General features: G+C 39.2%; 1 protein-coding gene across 2 annotated transcripts in view; it reads left to right on the top strand.

Moving 5' to 3' along the window:
- The window catches only part of FXR1 (FMR1 autosomal homolog 1), a 33513-nt gene that overhangs the window by 8177 nt on the left and 5177 nt on the right, over positions 1 to 20159 (top strand). For both annotated transcript variants that reach the window (XM_050307830.1, XM_050307831.1), the window contains exons 2-14: positions 1385 to 1437; positions 5526 to 5619; positions 6871 to 6942; positions 8793 to 8941; positions 9402 to 9495; positions 10348 to 10464; positions 10564 to 10734; positions 13666 to 13744; positions 15896 to 16005; positions 16411 to 16497; positions 17145 to 17352; positions 18967 to 19170; positions 19875 to 20075. In XM_050307830.1, coding sequence (XP_050163787.1) covers positions 1385 to 1437; positions 5526 to 5619; positions 6871 to 6942; positions 8793 to 8941; positions 9402 to 9495; positions 10348 to 10464; positions 10564 to 10734; positions 13666 to 13744; positions 15896 to 16005; positions 16411 to 16497; positions 17145 to 17352; positions 18967 to 19170; positions 19875 to 20075 — 1639 coding nt within the window. The remainder of the gene's footprint in view (positions 1 to 1384; positions 1438 to 5525; positions 5620 to 6870; positions 6943 to 8792; positions 8942 to 9401; positions 9496 to 10347; positions 10465 to 10563; positions 10735 to 13665; positions 13745 to 15895; positions 16006 to 16410; positions 16498 to 17144; positions 17353 to 18966; positions 19171 to 19874; positions 20076 to 20159) is intronic.

Genomic DNA, 20159 nt, shown 5'->3' with positions numbered 1-20159 from the left:
TGCATCCTTAAACAGACAAAGCTCTGTATTCCATCCAGTTCACCTGTCTAGAGACTCCCTGAAACTGAAAGTCCCTGATTATGGCTGTATTTTATTATCAGCTGTTTCAGTTACTTACCTTTCCAAGAAGGAGATTTGCCTTCCTTGCCTTGCAGTGGCAGGATGGCCTTTGCAAGGGTTTATTTTATTAGGAGCACACTGGGTGGTTGAGCAGGATGATTTCTAGTGACCTGCTTTGTTCAGGGTTACCAGTGTGCTTTCTGCTAGAACCAGTCTTTTGTGCTGCTGACAGATGGGTTTGAGGGAAGCTCAGGGAGCAGAAAAGCAGGTTTTGAGCAAATGCCTTCACAGCATTGCCCGAGCAGAGCTCAGGTAAAAGGAGATTTGTTTTTGTAGGCCCTTTGTAGCCCAGCTGTCAGTGTGGGCTCCTTTACTGTCCGTCATTACATGGAGGGATCTCCTGTGTCAGAATTTATCTTTCCCTGAGCTGACACATAATACCTCTGTGGGCTGGTTGCTCCTTGCACAGCTGATATGTTCTTCGTCCTCCTCAGCTGGCAGTTTCTTAAGTGGATATAATCCATTCAGCAGATTTCCTGGAACTTCTCTGAACATAGCTGTGCAGCTCTCTTACTCCTTTAAAACTGTAGGGTCCTGCTTGGCCACCTCTGCTTTGCCAAATACCAGGCTGCAGCAAAAGCAGGAGTAGTGTTCTTTTATAATTTTTTTTAATTATAATTTTTTACAGCGTGCTTGCCTTCCTTAATCAAGAAATGAGGAACTTAATTTTACATTTTTGACATAACCGGTGCCCCCTAAATATAAGCGCAAAAAACTGAACTACTGTATTCTCTTTGTTTCCCTGAGAGGTCCTACAGGCATTTGGCCTCATGCAGTCCCCAATTTAGTACCTGAAAGATGATACCATAACTAGCTCTGTGGCAGCCTCAGTTGCCAAATTTGATCCAAACTTGCTGTTCTGAGGGACAGTATTTTAGGATTCAGTTTTGTGTTGAGAAGAACACGTATGAAGTAAATAGTGCTATACACAGCTTTTTGACTAACTCCCCTTGCCTGGATTTGCCTCCTTGTGTTCCTGTAAAATCACTTGTGCACACCTGTAGATAAAACAGGTGAGTTCAGCAATAAATGTGCTGGTCAGATTTGAGCAGTCATTGGAAACAGTCCCTGTGCTCTGTACATCTTGGAACAGCCTGCTAAGGATATCAGCAACCTTGTGGAACAGTGGGAGTGTGTCTTGGATCTTTCCTAAATTGGAACCTTAGTGGTAGTGATGGTCTTGGCTCACTTTCAGGCTGTATTGAAATTGCTGCCTTATGTTGATTTCACATGCATTCTTATAACAAATATGTTTTTGTTTTAGGGATTTATCAAAGATGTTCATGAGGACTCCCTCACAGTTGTATTTGAAAACAAGTAAGTATTTTATTTTAAAAATAATAATTTGAAAACTAGATTGTTATTTCAGTTTTGTGCTTTTGCTGTTGGTTTTTTGTTCGATTTTTTTGCCATTAAGAGGAAGCAGGTTTCATTAGAAGGGTAAAGTTCTAGAAGGACAGGCTCATTGTTCTGTTCAGCTTCCATGAACTGCCTTCTTGAATCTCTGTGTCAGAGTTACACAGTCCTGTCCATTCTCTGGTATCTTTAGTGATGCTCATAGATGTGACAGCCAGATTTAATTAAAATAAGAACAAGTGGCACAGCTTTGATACTCTTACACAAAAGCAGAAAAAGATGGAAAACACCAAAGTACTTTAATAAGCAATTCTGTGTATGTATGAGGAATACTGATCAGGGTTCTCAACCAGAGAAAACCGGAAATGTGCTGATGGTGATTCCTCTTTAACTATTAGGAAAATAAATAGATGTATATATCCAGTCAAAAGACCTATTGTTTTCGAGTGGAAAAGCGAGCAAATGTGGAAGCAAATCTTGAGAAAGAATTGTCCGTGAGACCCTCTTCATTTAACAGATAAACACACAGTGCTGGCAGGGACTCGTAGGGGCAAGCCCAGGATAATCCATGGGATGGTAAAGTACAAATGAGTACCTGTTGTTCAGTGTTCAGACTGATAACACCATGGATTACCTGTGAGATTCCAGTGCTAATTCAAAATATTCTGTGAGCTACATCCTCTTTCCTGTTTCCCTTCCAGTTATTAGGTGGAGATCCTATAAAATGTGTCAGCTTTTGATGTGAAAATTGTTAACTAAACTCTGCCAGCTCTAACCTAATCTAGTCTTTGAGCCTTTCTTCAAGAAAGATTGCTGGATAATAAAGGTAATGCTAGGGAGTGTGCAAGTGTGGCTTTATAAACAGTGTTTATAGTCCTGGTTACATAATCCCAGGGTGTGTATATGTGTGTGTGTACATATATACATGTGTGTAAAAAGAAATCCTAGGGGGAAAATAACTAATCCTGGGGTTCACTCTGTGAAGTCTAGTCTTTGTTTCCATTTAACTTGTTTTCTAGTCTGTCTTTTCTGAAAAGAGTTGAAAGATGAGCTGGCAACTGTAATTTGTACTACCACTAGAGTGGTAATGGAAGCTGTTATCATCTCCTGGGTTGTCATACTCCACCACAAAACCCAACAAATGAAAAAAAAATTGGGTCCTTTGTCCTATCCGTGGTCTGAGGAGATGTGACAAATCTTCAGTTTCATATTCAACATCCATATTTCTTTTTAAAGAAAAGTAATTACTTTTCGTTGCTTTCAAAGTGTGTACTTTCATGTCAGAAACCAGATAAGCGAAAGGAAGTGACAGTGGTTCACAGCAGGGGTGTAATTGTTAGCAAACACATTTCTAATATTTAGTATCCATGTTAACCATGTGTTTTACAGAAGGCCTGGCAGCAGCAGCCATGCTCCAAAAAGGATGGGCTACAACATACGTAGGGTGTTCTGTTGCCTAAAAGTAGGTGTGATGAGGAAGTGTGTACACAGTTCTAAGTCACATTACTCTGTGATGTAAACCTGATCAACTCTTATGCTTTTTACTGAGCTCCTAAGACCTTTAGTAGAAGTTGGCAAGAGAGTCCTGTCCTCTCACTGTTGTGATAGTGATGATCAGTAACTAAATAAACAGTTCTATTCTGCACTAGCAATCCAAACTGTCACTTGCATTTTCTGCTGTTGTTAGCCAGCCTTGATCTACAGCTGTTGTGAGGTTCCCCAAGTTAAGTGTACTAGCACAGACTGCTGACAATGATTTTGTGGCCATAGCAATACTTAATTAAGAGACATTTTTGGAGAGTAAGGAGGCAAAGAACAAATGCAGAAGTTTCAGGAACTGGAAACTTCTATTACTGTATAAGACAGAAAATTGGATCTAGAGATGCAGTTTCATGGAGGCTCATTGGAGTTTGAAGCAGCCAAAGCCTTCCTTCTCGGAAGAAAAGCATCTCTGTTGTAAGAAGCAAGGACCTCCTTCTTTTTTTTTTTTCTTTTTTTTTTTTTTTTTTTTTTTTCAGTTCATGCATTGGAACTCAGGTGTCAGTTCTGTCAGGTTGTCTCAGTAGGCAATTTGCAGCCATTCACAAGTAATCTCTTAAAACATCTTGTTTTACATTTCACCAGTGAGATGCTCTAATTTTGGACTCAGAAAGGTTTGCCATCAAAACTGTAGCTTGTATTCTGAGAACTGAGCCTTCTGTGCCCTTTTCCAGTGTGGACTTCTTCCCTTGGCAGAGAGGGGGAGGAAAAGCCCAAAGCATGAGATTAGCAACCATTACTTTTGCAACAAGGGCAATTTAATTGCAAGTGGCTCTTTGGCAGCCCCCTTCACCATTTCTCTGAAATAGAATGTAATTTAAATAACATTTTATAACCAAAATACCTTCCATCCTCCACAAAAACTATCCATGTCCTAAAATCCTTGAGGTTGGAAAGGACCTCTAAGATCAAGTCCAGCCAGTGACCCAGCACCATGGTGTTCACCACTGAACCATATCCCCAAGTGCCGGATCCACGTGCCCTTTGAACACTTTTGGGGACCACCCTTTTCAGTGAAGAAATTTTTCCTGATACCCAATCTAAACCTCCCCAGCACAATTTGAGGCCCTTTCCTCTCATCCCATCATTTTTTACCTGGGAGAAGAGACCAATCTCGTTGTGGCTCCATCCTCCTTTCAGGTGGTTGTAGAGAGCAGTAAGGTCTCTCTGAGCCTCCTTCTCTCCAGGCTGAACACCCCCAGCTCCCTCAGCTGCTCCTCATCGGACCCTTTCACCAGCTTTCTTGCTCTTCTCTGGATGTGTTCCAGCACCTCAATAATAATCATCATGGGTTTTTATTGTTTTTTAAACTGTAGTTAAGAGAAAAAGTTCATAATAATTTCTAGAGCAAAACTATGTGATACATCACCTCTTCATGAAGTGAAGTGCTTGAGGTTAAGTTTTCTTTTCAGAGCAAATGTGTAAATGCATCCATCTTTTCATCTAGAAAGTTGCAGAGGTGCCCTTTGCTCCTTATGCTCAGACTTGTTCCACTGATTTAGGCTGCTCTGTCTGGGTGTATTAGAAGTAAGCAAAGCAAATGACTTGCAGTGGTCCCTCCTGTTACAGGTTGGTTTGTGTGTTCTCTTGGTATCTTGAGGATGGGCAGAATTGATGGACATCGCAGTGCTTTGACAGATACCATCAGTCTCAGATATTCTTAGTTAATAACTTCTTTGGGATGTTTTTTTCCCTGGTTCTATTTCAACCTCTGTAGAGTCTTCAGTTGGGTTTCTGCCTAAAAGAGTGAGGAACAGCTGATGGTATTCTATAGATTAACAGAGTAGGAGGAAAAGGAATTTCAGGAACAAACAGGATATGAATTGCTCCAGTAGTCTTCATAAAATGCACTGAAAATACATACTGCCAGAAGTAAAATGCTTTGTAGAGCCAACCACAGTAAAATAACCCTTTTGTACAGGAAGGTAAAACTTTATATCCCTAGAAATAATTGGTATTGATAAGCAGATATAAAGGTATGTTTGGATTTGAATCTGTTTGCCAGACACTGGGGAGTGTCAGCAAGTTTGCAGGTAGAAATATAAAGGTTTCTTAAAGATCAGAGCCACTATTTTCCTGGAATACTTAAAGCTTTGGTGGGAGGAAGTTGAAATGTTAAATATGAGGTGGAGAGATGGATGAACCTCATGGTTGCACAGTGGACTGCAAAGCAGAGCTTGCATCTGTACAAAGGCTCTATGACTTGAACAGTAGATAAGTACATCAGCTAATAATCTTTCCTTGGGGTTTTGTGAAAGCCATTAGTGAGCCCAGTCAAGTTAAATTTTTCAGTTAACTTAAAAATCTTGTCATGAAATATATTCCCAGATTATACTTTTATCTTGACGTGATTGTTTCGTTCTTTTGCTTGTAAGGTTTGCTTTGTAGCAATAAGGAAACAGACTTGCTTTCTTGTATTCCTTTAACCTGTTTAGTTAAAACTCAGAGTTCTAAAATTAAAATTAAGAAAACAGTAGAAAAATAGTATTTAATGCTTCTTCAACTTCCAGCTGGCAACCAGAGCGCCAGGTGCCCTTTAATGAAGTCAGATTACCACCACCCCCTGACATCAAGAAAGAAATTGGTGAAGGAGATGAGGTGGAGGTGAGTGTATCCTCATGGACTGAGCTGTAACTTGTTATCCATTCAAGGCAATGTGATGATTGTAAGTGCCTTACCAAGGTGAAGGTGTGAAGTGGAGCATGCCTCTACAAGTGATTTATTAGCATTTTAGTGAAGCTGTGACGCTTCAGTTTTTCCATAGAACTACTAATGGAAGCTTTCAAAATCTAAAACTTAGAAGAGCTGAGAAGGTTTTAATTCTGAAACAAAAACCAGGCAGTTTTCGTTTTTGACCTCAAATGGAAGTGTTGGAAATGTTTTGATACGAAGATGTAATAAAGCTCCAATAACAAGAGTTTAAACCCAGTTGAAGTGTCTGGTACAATCTGATAGGGAATTGTGTGAATTACACGGTTCCTGCAGAGAAACAGTGTTAATTAGAAGTGATGTATTAAACCAAGAAATCAAAAGGTGCATATTCTCTTCCCAGCTCGTTGTAGTATCTTTAGGGATTTAGTAATTACTTTAACTTCTGGGGTTTTTTCCTTTATTTGTCCTTAAAGTCAAAGTAATGAATTTCTTTAGGATACCTTCATAGTTTTGGGCTGTTAATATAAGAAAAAATGTAGTATAGGTGCTGGGGGTATTTTTCAATTTCTTTATTTGAAATACTTGCTATTTGTTGCCTTTGTTAGAGGTTATATGTAAAGAGTTATTTTCTACCTCTTTGCTATTGTAAAATTTGTTTAGTCTACTTGCAAATGACTTTGGCCTGTCAGAAGTGTATAAGGAATAAATAAAACTTGCAGAAGATGAGGAAAGTGAGTTTCAGGAGCCATCTCTTTTAAATATGATATTGCATTAACTTGGTAGCATTTGTTTAATATGGAATATGTAGTCATGTGATGACTTGCTTCATTTCAGTAGTCCTTCATATATCAAGTAAGCCAAGGACATAACAGAAATCTGAATTGTGGAGTTATTCTCTGTGTGAACTTCCAATGGGAATATAATGTTTGAATTTACTGAGGAATTGCCCATGAAGAAGTGTTCAGCCAAGATTTTATCTTCCTTTAGAAATTTCTTTTGAATTGTCACTAATATATGCAAAGGAAATCTGTTTGCAGTCCTTGGAGTGCAAGCAGCATGTGACTGGATAATTTACACAAAAATTAGGTCTGTGTAGAGTAGTGTTCCATTTTAATGAAAATCAGAAAAATTCTTCCTATATGTGCAGGTAAGTGAATTATGTTTGTATGCACTTTCAGTGTTTCTTACAACTTTCATTTTCAGGTTTATTCCAGGGCAAATGACCAAGAACCTTGTGGCTGGTGGCTTGCAAAAGTTCGAATGATGAAGGGAGAGGTAAATGATTATTTTAAAACCTATTGATTTCATGGAGTCACATTAAATACAATAAATAAAAGGTTATTTTCATGAAAAAACCCTTCTGAATAAAATACTACAAATAGAAAAACATGACAGAAGAGAATTATAAAGTTGAGAGTGCTTTGAAATGGCCCATCTTGCATTGCACAGCAGAGGGTTGTGTCCTTACACCAGAACAGTTTTAATTGCTTGGAGGATTGTGTGCATGTACAAGAAGGACAGGACTTAAAATAAACCTACTTTGTGAATTGAACTTGGTGCTAAAAATGAAGTCAAACACCTGTGGTTAAAATCTGTTTATACTCCATAAGTTAAGAATGCTGTAGCTATTGCTGTGTGTTGCTGTGGGTTGTTTTTTGTGTGTGTGTTTTTGCTGAGTGTAGTGGAAGGACCCTGGTTGTTTTGCTTTTACATATGGCAAGTTTATTTACCATAAATAAATGGTTAGATGCAGCTGCCAAGTAACTGGCAGGTCCAGACACTTCAGTTTATAGAGCTGTGTCAGTGTTTGACAGGGTCCCATTAAAGCTGTATTTTGTGATATGACAAGAGAGTTTAACTTCCTAATAGGAAGGGTCCTGTGTTTTGATACTTCCAGTGTATCAAGTTCCTAAAACCAAAGGAAGCAATGCTCAGAAAAAACAATTGCCCAATTTCTAATAGTGTTTAAAAACTGTTAACAAATAGCAACTTCTGTTGAGCTCTGTAAGGACAAAATGATGGTAAACGGATACCAAAGGAAGATTCTGTGTCTTGATCCTTGTGGATAAGCAGCTTGTTAAGAAAACAAGATAAAAGGAGGCAAAGTGATTCAAATGATAGTTTATCTTTTGAGGCTGATCTGCTTTCCTTACATGGCACAGAAATGTGAAATTTTTCTATCAATTACCTCGCTGTGCTACTTATTTTCAGAAAAAGTCATAAAAGAAATTTTTTTAATTCTGATTTTAATTTCATTTTTATCCAGTTCTTAAACCCTCAGATGGCTAGTGTCTTTATATAGGATTGTCAAATTAGTTATTTTATGGAACTGTCCCCCAAAAGAACCTCACAGCTCAGCCTCTTTTCCCAGGTACTTGAGTGAATTGTGTGTGTTGACAAAAACAGATACAAAAACAGTTTGGAGGGAGGAAGAGGAGAATGTACCACTGCACTCCTAAGTTGCAGGAGGAGTTGCAGGTGGGAGGGAGGGGAGGAGATGGCTGTGCATCCCTGACACAGAGTTAGGCTTCAGGGATACTGTGCACAAGCTTCTTTATACTTGCTTGTGTTGGGTGGAAGCGTAGGAGTAGATTATTGGTAACTGTTAAATCTTCTTAGTTCTCTTGCCTTCCTAAATTTGGCATAATGTGTGTTAAAAAGAGATTGAATTTTTGTTTGCCTTTTGATCTTACATGATTCACAGGTAATTTGCCCATTGAATCAGTGGATCTGCCTTGCTTGTGTGTTTTAAAGTTGCAGAGTAGATATTTCTGTGAAGGAGGATTCTCTGTTAGGTATTACTTAGAATTAGAGCTCCAGTAAACATTTTGAATTTTGGAACTTCAACGGAACTAATGATGGTATTTGAAAGAGGGATGGGTATGAGAAAGTGCGATGCTGCTATGGGGGACTGAAAGGATGCTGATAACAGTGCTCTGACTTCACTGAGGAATTAGGTGCTGAAATATGGTCAGGCTCATTAGTGTAGAAACTGTATCAACTTAGATTTATGTTCTAATCTATATATTCATATTTTGTACTTCCTTGGAGATGCTGGTAATGTTACTATGTCTTGTTGGTCCTTACTGAAGTTACCATTTAAAAAAAACCCAACTCTTTCCTAGTTCTATGTCATTGAATATGCTGCTTGTGACGCCACTTACAATGAAATTGTCACGTATGAACGACTCCGACCTGTGAATCAGAACAAGACTGTCAAAAAGAACACCTTTTTCAAGTGCACAGTGGATGTTCCAGAAGACCTGAGAGATGCGTGAGTAGCTCTGCACACTTTAATGAGGCATTTCCTTGCAGGAGGCAGAGAAAAAACCCACCTGGCTTGTATTTTGGAGGCCAGTTTGCAGGTCCATGGGGAACCTGAAGGGTGGCTTTGGCTGCGGTGGCTGGTTTAGAGACTGCTGAGTGGGATCCCTGCTGAGCTTTTGGGGTGGGGACAAAAGGCAAGTTCTGAGATAGGAACTTTGGGTCTTGTTTTGTGCCTGTACAGGTGATGCACTTCACAGTGGGGCTGTTACTGAGACTTGCCAGATAACCATGATGGCATAGAATCCACAGAGAAACAAGCTCTGGAACCATATTAAGGAGAATGGGAATTTCTCCCTTTCTCAACAGTCTTTCCCATAAACTACTGAAACATTCTTGGGTCTGATCATGTTTTTACATACTCAGTGTTGATGCAGCTTGTTGAAATAACACTCATTTTGTCTCCTTAGGTGTGCTAATGAAAATGCACATAAAGATTTCAAGAAAGCTGTGGGAGCATGTAGAATTTTTTATCATGCTGAAACTGCTCAACTAATAATACTGGTAAGTTATTACTTCTATGTAAATGTTGCATGAATTCTCAGTATATTATTTATGTACAACCAGCTGTGTGTGTGTGGAGAACGGTTTAACTTGTCAAGCTATATAAATTGTGAGAGATTTAATGTAAGTAGGTGTATTTAAATTTAATCTTTGGGGCTAGGCCTGCACTTCATACAGGCTAAATTTAGGAGCACCTTTCAGTGTCATTCTTTTTATAACTTTTGTCATTCTCAGCTGAGTGCTGGTTCACTGATTTTAGCAGGTGGCTTGGAGGTAACTCCAGCTTACTCCACTCTGGAGCAGTAGCTTTTCCCCTGTGCTGTTTTACACAGTGCAGTCTGATCCACAGCTGGGTTTCCACGTGGAGAACTGCACCAGTTTAGTGTGACCATTAAGGAATTGTTCACTTAGATCCTTCTGTGATGGTTTTCTCGTACTACATAGACTTTTCCCAGCATTAGTTTCTCTTCATGATTCCATTATTCACTTGAACCTCACTCTGCAGAGTTGTGATGTCCTTGATTATTTCCTTAGCTTTGTCATTCAGACAGTGAGTGGCAAGCATGTATGTGGTAGAAAGATATTTAATTTGTTTGTGTGGGCAACATCAATGGGAAAGAGTTACTGTGTATATTCAGAAACAAAATCTTTAATGTGAAACATGCTGTGAGTGAGAAGAGATAACAGTTGTTGGTGCTGAATTTCTTGTGCTTTGTTTTGAGGAAGAACAATGTTCGTGTAAGGTCTGGAAATTGAGATCATGCTCAGTTGGTTTCAGTAGTTTCCCAATTTATCCTTTAAATGTGGGTTTGCTTAAAAAAAGCTAAACTTCATGTTCCTTCTGTTTTGTAGTCTGCCAGTGAAGCAACAGTGAAGAGAGTGAACATTTTGAGTGACATGCATTTGCGGAGCATTCGCACCAAACTTATGCTCATGTCGAGAAACGAAGAAGCTACAAAACACTTGGAGGTAATTCATGGCTCGGGATTCTTGTTGCTTGAAACTCAGCTCACAGTGGTACCTTACACTGAGTGCATGTGGATGAGTCTTCCTTTGTTTTCCCTTCAGTGCACAAAGCAGCTTGCTGCAGCATTTCATGAGGAGTTTGTAGTCAGAGAAGATTTAATGGGACTTGCTATAGGAACACATGGCAGTAACATCCAACAAGCCAGAAAGGTTCCAGGAGTTACTACCATTGAACTTGAAGAGGATACCGGTACTTTCAGAATCTATGGAGAGGTAAGGGGGAACTTTGTATGAATCTTGGGAACATTTCACAGTGGTGAGAGCTGTACCCAGAATTAAGAACCAAAACCACCTGAATAGTTTCAAATGTCTACGTGCATTTTCGCTCTTTGACAACTTCTACCACCTGTATTTGAAAAGCAAGCCTTTGTTGCGTCAGATGTATTCTCTCCTAATCACTCTGTGTGCCGATGCACAGAGTCTGTAACTGCACTGTGTATCTCAGGTCAACCAAAGAGAAACAGCACTTGCTGCTATTTTACTTGATCTTGGATTTGTTGGGGTTTTTTTTTCTCCTTCAGAATCTTGTTGGTTCTTCCCCTCCTCCCTTTCTAGTTCATGTATGTTCTGCTGTGTGGTGTCTGCTCCTCTGAGGTAGCCAGGTGTATCTGCTGCCTGTATCTGCAGCTTCTAACCCTTTTATTTTGGCAATTTAATGCTGGCTTTGGCAAAACAATGGTTTGCTCCAAGTTAATTCCGTTTGTTTGACTCTTCTAAATTTCACAATAGCCTTGATATGCACCTGGTCTTTGGACCAAAACAGTGATCCATTTAGGAAGCAGAAGCGTAGTGTAAAAGATGCCACTGTCACCAGGGCCCTGTCAGAACATATTTTGAGGAGTTTTATCTCATATTACCAACTCTACAGGTGCCACTCACTGAGTCTCTGATGTTAACACTTTTAGAAATCTGTAGTTGTCTACTGTTTCAGCCATCTGAGGTCTTGAATCCTTCTGCATCTTTGTCAGGAGTAGAAGCTGGTTGTGATCCAAGGGTCAGATGAAGTTGATTCTGTGGAGAGGAGGTTGAACTCCTGTTACTCTTCAGTATCTCTGAAATTCTGTGTCCTGTTTTTTGGATACCTTAAACGCTTCCAGGGGACCAGGGTGACAACAGATCCTTCTCTGATCTACTACTACCAGTAAATTGCATCTCAGTTCCTGAAGAAGAATTGGACAAGTTTAAAGGCAGTGGAATGTCTTATGTATTCCAGTTTTGATCTCTTTCATGTGAATGATGTGATGCGGGAACTTGTGGAAAGGTTACAACTGTCACCAGCCTCTTACAGAGGTGCACAGCAATGATTATAAATACCAGATGCCCCGTAAATAAAAATGCCTTTAGACACATCCAGGCTTGTCCTTGCTGGAAGTGATAACTGCTTCTAAAAATGCCAGGCAGCTTAAACATTCTGATGATAAAGGTTTCAGCCTCCAAGTGTACTTGTCTGTTCTTTTTGCCTTTTTTTCAGCTGAAGTGGGTAAGCAGCCAGGCCCCAATGGCTGAGTGCACAGGCAGACAGTTTTAGGCTGAGATGTGGGGCAGTAGTGAGCCAGTGTCATTGACACAGCAGTTGAGGTCTATGAGGGTTTCCCCCAGCTGATGTTTTGAATACAAATAAAACTTCAGTGTTGCTCAGTGCCAGACTCTTTGAGGGAAGAAACAGGAAGATAAAGAATATTGGAAATCTGTATGGATAGGAGGAAGTTCAAACTGTAGGGATGCTGTTTGTTCTTGTATCTTGTATGTCTGGTCAAGATCACTTTGGTTGCAAGACCCTTTCCTGGTTGTCTGAAAATCTTGTGATGCCTGCACAGACTGTACAGTAACATGGACATGTCTTCATTGTTTGGGCTGCTGGGTGAAGTAACCAGGGCATAGGTGGATGTGTAGACTGTAATTCAAAGTTAAGAAAGGTAGTTGCCAGCAACTGGAATCCTTTGAGGTCTTTAATCCGTGTTCCACCAAAGGGAACTGAGAATGCATTGTCTGAACCAGCTTTATGTGCTCTCCCATGTTGTGGTGTGGATGAGTCACACCGGTTGTACTCAATTACAAATCCTGAGTGCTCGTGGCAGAGTGTAGATAGAGGCTTGTGGGTGCACTGGAGAGCTCCAGCTCTGGCAGCTGTATGTTCTCCTGGTAATGCATTCACTGTTCCTTAAACTTTATTTGGAAAAGAATTGATAAACGTACCTGAGGCATGAACTCTGGTTAATTGTTTCCTGTTTCTAGAGTTCATTGAAGGTGAAAAATTGCTAATGTGTGTTAAGTTTGTATCATTTGAGCAGTTGCCTTGAGGATGCAGCATAACCTCTGCTCTCCACAATGGCTTCCTGTTCATCTCTTTCCAGTGCTTGATCGCTGCTTTCATTATCTTGAAATCCAATTTGCCCGTGTTTCTTTTGCTGTCATTTTGACCTCTGCCAGAAGTAGAGGTTTATACATTTTTTATTCTTCTAGGATTTCCCTGATTTGATTGAAAGATGCCAGAGCTCTTATTTTATGTGTTGCCTAAAAAATGTCAGATGAAAGGGCTGGGATGTTTGTGTAAAATGGAAATTGTGCTCAGAAGCTGTCCTGGCTGACTAGATGCTGATATTCTTTCTTTAATTCTACACTTCTGCTGTTGCTAAATTGAAGCCTGGTTTCTTCAGCATCTCTGTAGCTTCAATTAACTCAGCTGATTTCTGTCATTTAATAATAAAGCTGTGAGAGAACATTTAGAGGAGTTCTCCCTGTAACCAGAGCTACTGTCCTATCTTGGAAAACTCTGTAGATGAACTGGTCAGAAAGCAGCATTCTGGAAGGAAAGAGGCCTGGTTGTAATATCACAGTGTTTGTTCAAAGCCCCATCCAACCTGGCCTTAAACACTCCCAGGGATGAGGCATCCATTTTATTATCTTAAAACCTCTTAAAATGTTATTTCAACGTGGAAAAATATGTTTTATTCATTACTGATGCTTTGCCTTTCTACTGAATTTTGTCTCTGGGTATTCTGTTCAATTTATCATTTAGTTCAAAACTAGAATAATCTTATCTCTGTTCCTCTCTTTTTGAAAATAAATTTATTAGAAGACTTGCAGCTGTTGCTACAATGCTACATTCACAAATAAACTCTATTTTTTAAAATTCATTTCCAGACTGCCGAAGCAGTAAAAAAGGCCAGAAGTTACTTGGAATTTGTGGAGGATTTTATTCAAGTTCCCAGAAATCTTGTTGGTATGTAATACTGCTAAAACTTGAAAACTTGGGGAAAGGGAGCCTAATCAGCATGACTCTGCAAAGAGGATTTAGGTGCCAGTACAATATTTGATTTCCCTAGAAAGTGATTAATCTTTTAAAACTGTATGTATCAGGGAATTATGAAATTGCATATATTGTTGTTAAGTAATACTTTGTCAGGATTTTAGCACTTAAACTGGCTTGATTACAGACTTGTACTAAATGGTTATATTTGAAGTTCAGATTCTAGTAAGAAAATATGCTTTGCTAAATTCACTGCTTAAAAGTGAAAAGCAGAAACTAAATTCCAAAATTAAAAGTCACCTAAAGATGAGGTTAATTGTGCTCCCCTTCAAGAGAGACAAACATGTCTTTCACAGGGGATGTTCTTCCTTTTCCCTCGTTCTGCTTCCTTTAGGCTGCTTTTTACTCAAGTGTGGCAGCTCCCTGCTCCACATGACCAACCTGTGGGCAGTGTGGGCATGAAGGCACTCTTAAGGTTCCAGGTGTTGTACCTAATTCACCACCAGCTTGAATTATCCAGAGGAGAAATTAAAACCTGGGCTTTAACCTCCTGTGGTTTGGGGCTTGGAGCTTGCATATTATAGCAACGTAATTTAAATAATTCATGTGCAAACCCCTAAAAATTTAAACTTTCAAGATTTTAGAACTTGAGCAGGTTAAGGTATAGTGGGGTTTTTGTAATAGGACTTCTGCAAATTGTGTATCTGATGCAGCTTGATAGTTTTCTTATTTACCTCACATTAAAGCTCATTTCAGCATTCAGCAAATTAATCGTTAGTTTGTACATCAATACATTTTTTCTGCAGTCCCATTCAGCAAACCTGATTAAACTAAGGAACTTCACTAAAACTAATGCTTTACAACTTGGGTTTTTTGGGAGTTTCCCTAAGGTGAATATGCCCCCTATAGGAATGAGGGCATTTGTCACTGCAGTGTGTTTAACTGAAAATGCTGCTTTTAAACAATGACAATACCACTTTGTGACAAAGGCCCAAATCCCCTGTGGGAACACATGTGAGCAGATATTTGGCCACACTTGATGAAAATGCTCAGGTTAAAGAAGTGTAGTGCTCATCAGTGCCTCGAAGACTCCGTGCCCATGCATTTCTTTCTGTGCCAGATACTGAATTACCAGCTCCATCCCCTGAGGTGTCTGGGTAGCAGTTTCTCCCAGACACTGGCTGACCATTACCCTTAGTAAAACATTTATAATGTGTGTGGCGTATTTTAGGAGTAGTAACAAGATCGCTGTGCAAAATGGAACTGTAGGGATACAGAATGATCAGCTGTAACACATTTTTTTTAAGACAACAAGATAAAACCCCAAACCTGCTGAGCTGTTTGAACTCTTGAGGAAGGGAAACAATTTTTAATACTTTTTGCAATTTACTTTGTATCATGTTGGTATTTGCTGTAAAGAACATTCCTTAATGGAGTATTCTGTCACACAGTTCTGGCTGGTACCCATTTTTTGAATTGTTCCACCTTCCTTTACTCATAATTTAAACCTGTCTGTTTTTAAGCACCAAGTATGAAGAAATATTTCCACATAAGTTTATTTTAAGGAAGAGTCTTTTAGTAAGGGAGTGAAAGAGTCGATTTTTTTGAAATTTAAACATACAAGTTCTGAAGAACCTTTTGGTTTAGACCCCATGCATGATCTCAAAATAAATATTTTGAAGGTAACATGGTGGTACACAAGTCTGTTGTAAAGGCAAAAATAATTTTCAGAAAATAATTACGTATTATTTTACTTCTTCTTAAGAGGCTCCCAACAAATGTATAAGCCTGTCACGATGTCAGGAAAGATTGAATGAGGGTGTATGTGGAATTAGGGGGGCCAAATAATTTTGATACATAAATGTTCATAAGCATTTGCAAAGCTCCTGTGCCATTTAACTCTTGGTCTGGTTCTATTTTAAGCTTTTGTGTAGTGGTGATCTTCATCACTACTTGTCACTCTGTGCATATATATAGAGAGAGTTTAATTTTGGCAATTTTCACCTCCTTCCTCTGGCACAGTGTGGGGTATTTGGGGTTTGTTACACATAACTTAAGATATCAAGAAATGTGTTAAAATATTCTGCAGACAGGAGAAAAATTAACTATTCTTGCCCTCTGAAGGAAAAGTTATTGGAAAAAATGGAAAAGTGATTCAGGAGATTGTAGACAAGTCTGGAGTCGTCAGGGTGAGAATTGAAGGAGACAATGAAAATAAGCTGCCCCGTGAAGATGTGAGTACTTAATTCTTTCTTGCTATGATGTAGTTTTTATTTTAAAAACCAGTTTTTATTTCAAAACCTGTGGATGTAGAGAGCACTATTTTTATTTAAGCTGGCATCTTGCAGTAAATTTTATATAAAGCAGTTCCAGGAGGGTTTTTTGCTGCTGAAGTAAGATTTATTTTTTAATCTTTCTCCTGTGTGTACTTTAGCTGCATAACTAATTTGGGATTGATAGTGTTAATAGTGTCCACATATTTTAAATAGATGAGAACATAAGATACAATCTTCTAAAGCTGCTTAGTCTTGTAAAGTTGCTTTAATGAACCACTGGACACTTCTTGATTAAACTGTTTTAATGATGGTGTTCTTCCTGATATCTTCCTGATAAAAAGCTTTGATGCTTTGTTTCCATAGGGAATGGTACCATTTGTGTTTGTTGGTACTAAAGAAAGCATTGGGAATGTCCAAGTTCTGTTAGAATATCACATCGCGTATCTAAAGGTGAGTGTATCCAAAGGCAGAAAGGATCTGTAGAGGAAACTTGGGTTGGAGTAACAGAATTTTTAAACAACAAAAATTCTGGGCTTATGTATAAATATACACTGTACCTCTGTATTGGGATTTTAAGGTTTGGTGCTTTGAACCCACCCCTTCGCCCATGGGTATGATGTGTGTTCAAACACCTTGTCATGGTTACTCAGTGCTGTCGGATCAGAGCAGTGCTTAAAGGGGCATTGGGGAAGTAATGCTCAATTTTTTGTCTCTGTTAGTGTTCTGTTCTGAGCTTGATGGTCTGTTGGGGTAGGATGGAATTTTTAATAATACCATCAGTGATGTGGTATTAGAACAATATTCTGCTTAGGTTAGTTGGCTTTGTGGTGTTAACTGAAATAATGAATTAATTAGTTAAGGAAGGTACCAACGATCTTAAAACAATCTTTCTGCATGGGCATGTAAGAGAAGAGTTTTAGATTTCTTCCAGAACTCTTGAGATAGCACAACTTGTACTTGAATTCTGTGATTTGCAGTTGCCTTCTAAGGTGGTGTTAACTTTGCTACAGTGATGATAGTTTTAGAGGTGACTGGATGGGTGATGGTGTTTTGTGAGGGACATTTATCAACAATGTTTTGTGTTTTCTCTTATGTAGGAGGTAGAACAACTAAGACTGGAAAGGCTCCAGATCGATGAACAGTTGCGTCAGATCGGTATGGGCTTCAGACCTTCTTCTGCTCGAGTTCCTGAGAAGGAGAAGGGTTACACAACTGATGAGAGCACCCTCTCCTCAGTGCAAGGGTCCAGGTCCTACAGCGGGAGAGGCAGAGGCCGCAGAGGCCCCAATTACACATCTGGTTACGGTGAGTGTTTTGAGCATCTGTTGAGCAAGTCCTCAGGATACTTTTGAAACCAAAACTGTCTCTTTGTGTTGAGCGTAGTTGAGTGAATTCAGGTAAGGTTGAAAATTCAGGATTGCCATTTTGTTTTGTGCACAGCTCGAACCACCTCATTAGGTTTACAGTCTTGTTGAAGTTAAGTTCAAATTTGAAAAAATGAGCAAACCAAACTCTGCTAAGGCCTTGTCCTTCAGTGTTAGTAGTTTACATCATACAAAGCTGGGAAAGAGAAAGAACTACAGATACTTTTCAGGAGACATAAATTAAAAAAGAATAAATCTGGAACTGGCATTATCTGTTTGAATTGAGGAGGAGAAAAACCACTTGTCTGTGATCATGCCCATCTTAGAAGTGCATTTTTGAAAAGTAAACTGAACTGATTTAAAATGGAGGCAGCATAAAATCCTGTGGGTTTTTTAATTCAGTCAGGAACTAACTGGATTTGTTTCAGATGAAGTGAGGTATTCTGATTCATTTCTGAATTAACAAGGCATGCTGCTCAGTTCAGAGAGGTGTGCACATCCCCAGCTTATCCAGCAGCAGCTTCCCAAATGGAGATACAGCATTTCAGTGTAGCCATGTTCCACAAAGAAACTTGGGTGCTCCAGTGAACAGGGAGTGAACATTATTTATTCAATGCAGTTAATTACTCTCAGTAGCTACATGTAACTCATTTTTTATACAAAATGGACACCTTTTGGGTTTTACAGTCTGTTCCTGGCTGTAGGTTCCTGGAGCACACCATGTTAGTCCTGTTGATTCTGATGATGATGTTTGTAAATACATTTGTTATTGTTTCCCAGTGAACTGACTAAACTGTAATGAAAATCGTTGAGTTTGTTTATGTATACAGATTTTAATTTGAAAATTTAAAATTATTTTTTTCCCCACAAAATAGCAAGACTCACATGTTAGAGCCAAACAGGTCTAAGTCTCTTTATTCCAGAATGGTTTGTAGGGGGAGTTCCTGGATGCTTAAAATAAATAGGTGTTGAATTTTCAGGTAGCAAAAAGCTGTGTGGGTTTGATTAGCTCGGAGATGGCTGGGTATTATGGATGCTATTTAATATAAACAGGGAAATTGTTCAGCATTACAACAGCCAGAAGGGGTTGCTTAGCAACAGCCATCGGCTATAAGGTGGCAAAGTTGTCCTTGGGAATTTCAGAGAAGTTGCCTAGAAACTGCACCAAATGCCTGCAGTGTGTAGACAAAGAGAGGAAACAGTGCTTAATCCTTGATTTATCTGTGTACAGAATTCAGATTTGGTAATCTTTCAGTCCTTGTTTCTTATATTATTAAAAAAAAACTTAGATTGAGAATGTTAGAAATTTAGATAACTTCTTCTCTACCTATATTTTACATGTGCATATATTTTTATATAGGGGTATGTATGTGTATAAAATTGTAATTATATACTTGTGTAACTGTATATTAATATTTTTAATATCTGTGTATTTTTTTATAATAACATATATATATACCAGCCATAATGGTTGGAATACTTCTGTGAGGATATGAAACCAGAATATAATCCGAAAACTCATTAATTTCCAATTTTCTTTTCCTTTTTGTACAAGGTACAAACTCTGAGCTGTCCAATCCCTCTGAAACAGAATCTGAGAGAAAAGATGAACTTAGTGACTGGTCCTTGGCAGGAGAAGATGACAGGGAGAGCAGGCACCAACGTGACAACAGGCGACGTCCTGGGGGACGAGGCCGCAGTGTGTCTGGAGGCCGCGGGCGTGGTGGACCTCGTGGTGGCAAGTCCTCCATTAGCTCTGGTACTGCCTTCCATGTGGATTTTGAATTTAGATTTTGTTCCTGGCAATCTTCTGTAATCTCTTACTAACCCCTAACTACTATACTCCATTTTTACATTATAATCTTAATACCTTGGGATTTCAGTGCAGTTGTGTGATAGTTTCATGTAATACACTGTGTTGTTATATTTTTGCTCATTTTCTATTCATGGCGATCTTCATTTCCTTTCTCTACTTACTGCTCACATGTAATAATGTTATTAGCAAAGTTGCTAAATCCTTTGGCACATTGCCTATGGCTGCCTTCTGAGTTAAGCTTATGTTTAGATACAGAGTGAGAGAAGAAATCATAGACTGAAGTTATGTTTATCAGCATCTGGCTGTGCTGACATGACACTGCAACAGTGTCAAAAGTACCACGCTGCCATGAAGGGAAAGGTGTTTTATGTGTTTAACAGTTTTGAGTAGAAGTTCTCTAAATGTCACCTTGGAAATATTTGTGGTCAAATAATGCAAGTGCCCATTGTGGTGCCCCAGAATTGTTACTGGTGGGTTGGAGTCAGACAGGAGCTAGGATGGAATCAAACACTGCAGTTCTACATGTTACACACCTTTTCCAAAGGTTGCTCTGTAGTTTGAAACTTTCCAACACAGATTTAAGTCAACCTGGAAATGAAGTTACACATTATTACAGTATCTTATATGGAAACTTTCTGTTTGTTTAGTGCTTAAAGATCCGGACAGCAACCCTTACAGCTTGCTGGATAACACAGAGTCAGACCAGACCGTGGACACGGATGCCAGCGAGTCCCACCACAGCAGTAACCGCCGCAGGAGGTCACGCCGGCGAAGGACTGATGAAGATGCTGTTCTTATGGATGGAATGACAGAGTCTGATACAGCTTCTGTTAATGAGAATGGTTTAGGTATGTAAATGTTGGATGATCATCCCAGAGCAGGCTAAGAAAAAGCGTGTTGTCCCTGTAAGTGTAGTGAAGCCCTTGTTTGTT

This window comes from Myiozetetes cayanensis, unplaced genomic scaffold, assembly GCF_022539395.1.
Source record: "Myiozetetes cayanensis isolate MyiCay16 unplaced genomic scaffold, myiCay2020 scf13, whole genome shotgun sequence".
In the NCBI taxonomy this organism is placed as follows: domain Eukaryota; kingdom Metazoa; phylum Chordata; class Aves; order Passeriformes; family Tyrannidae; genus Myiozetetes; species Myiozetetes cayanensis.
This window is presented reverse-complemented; position numbering and strand designations above follow the sequence as displayed.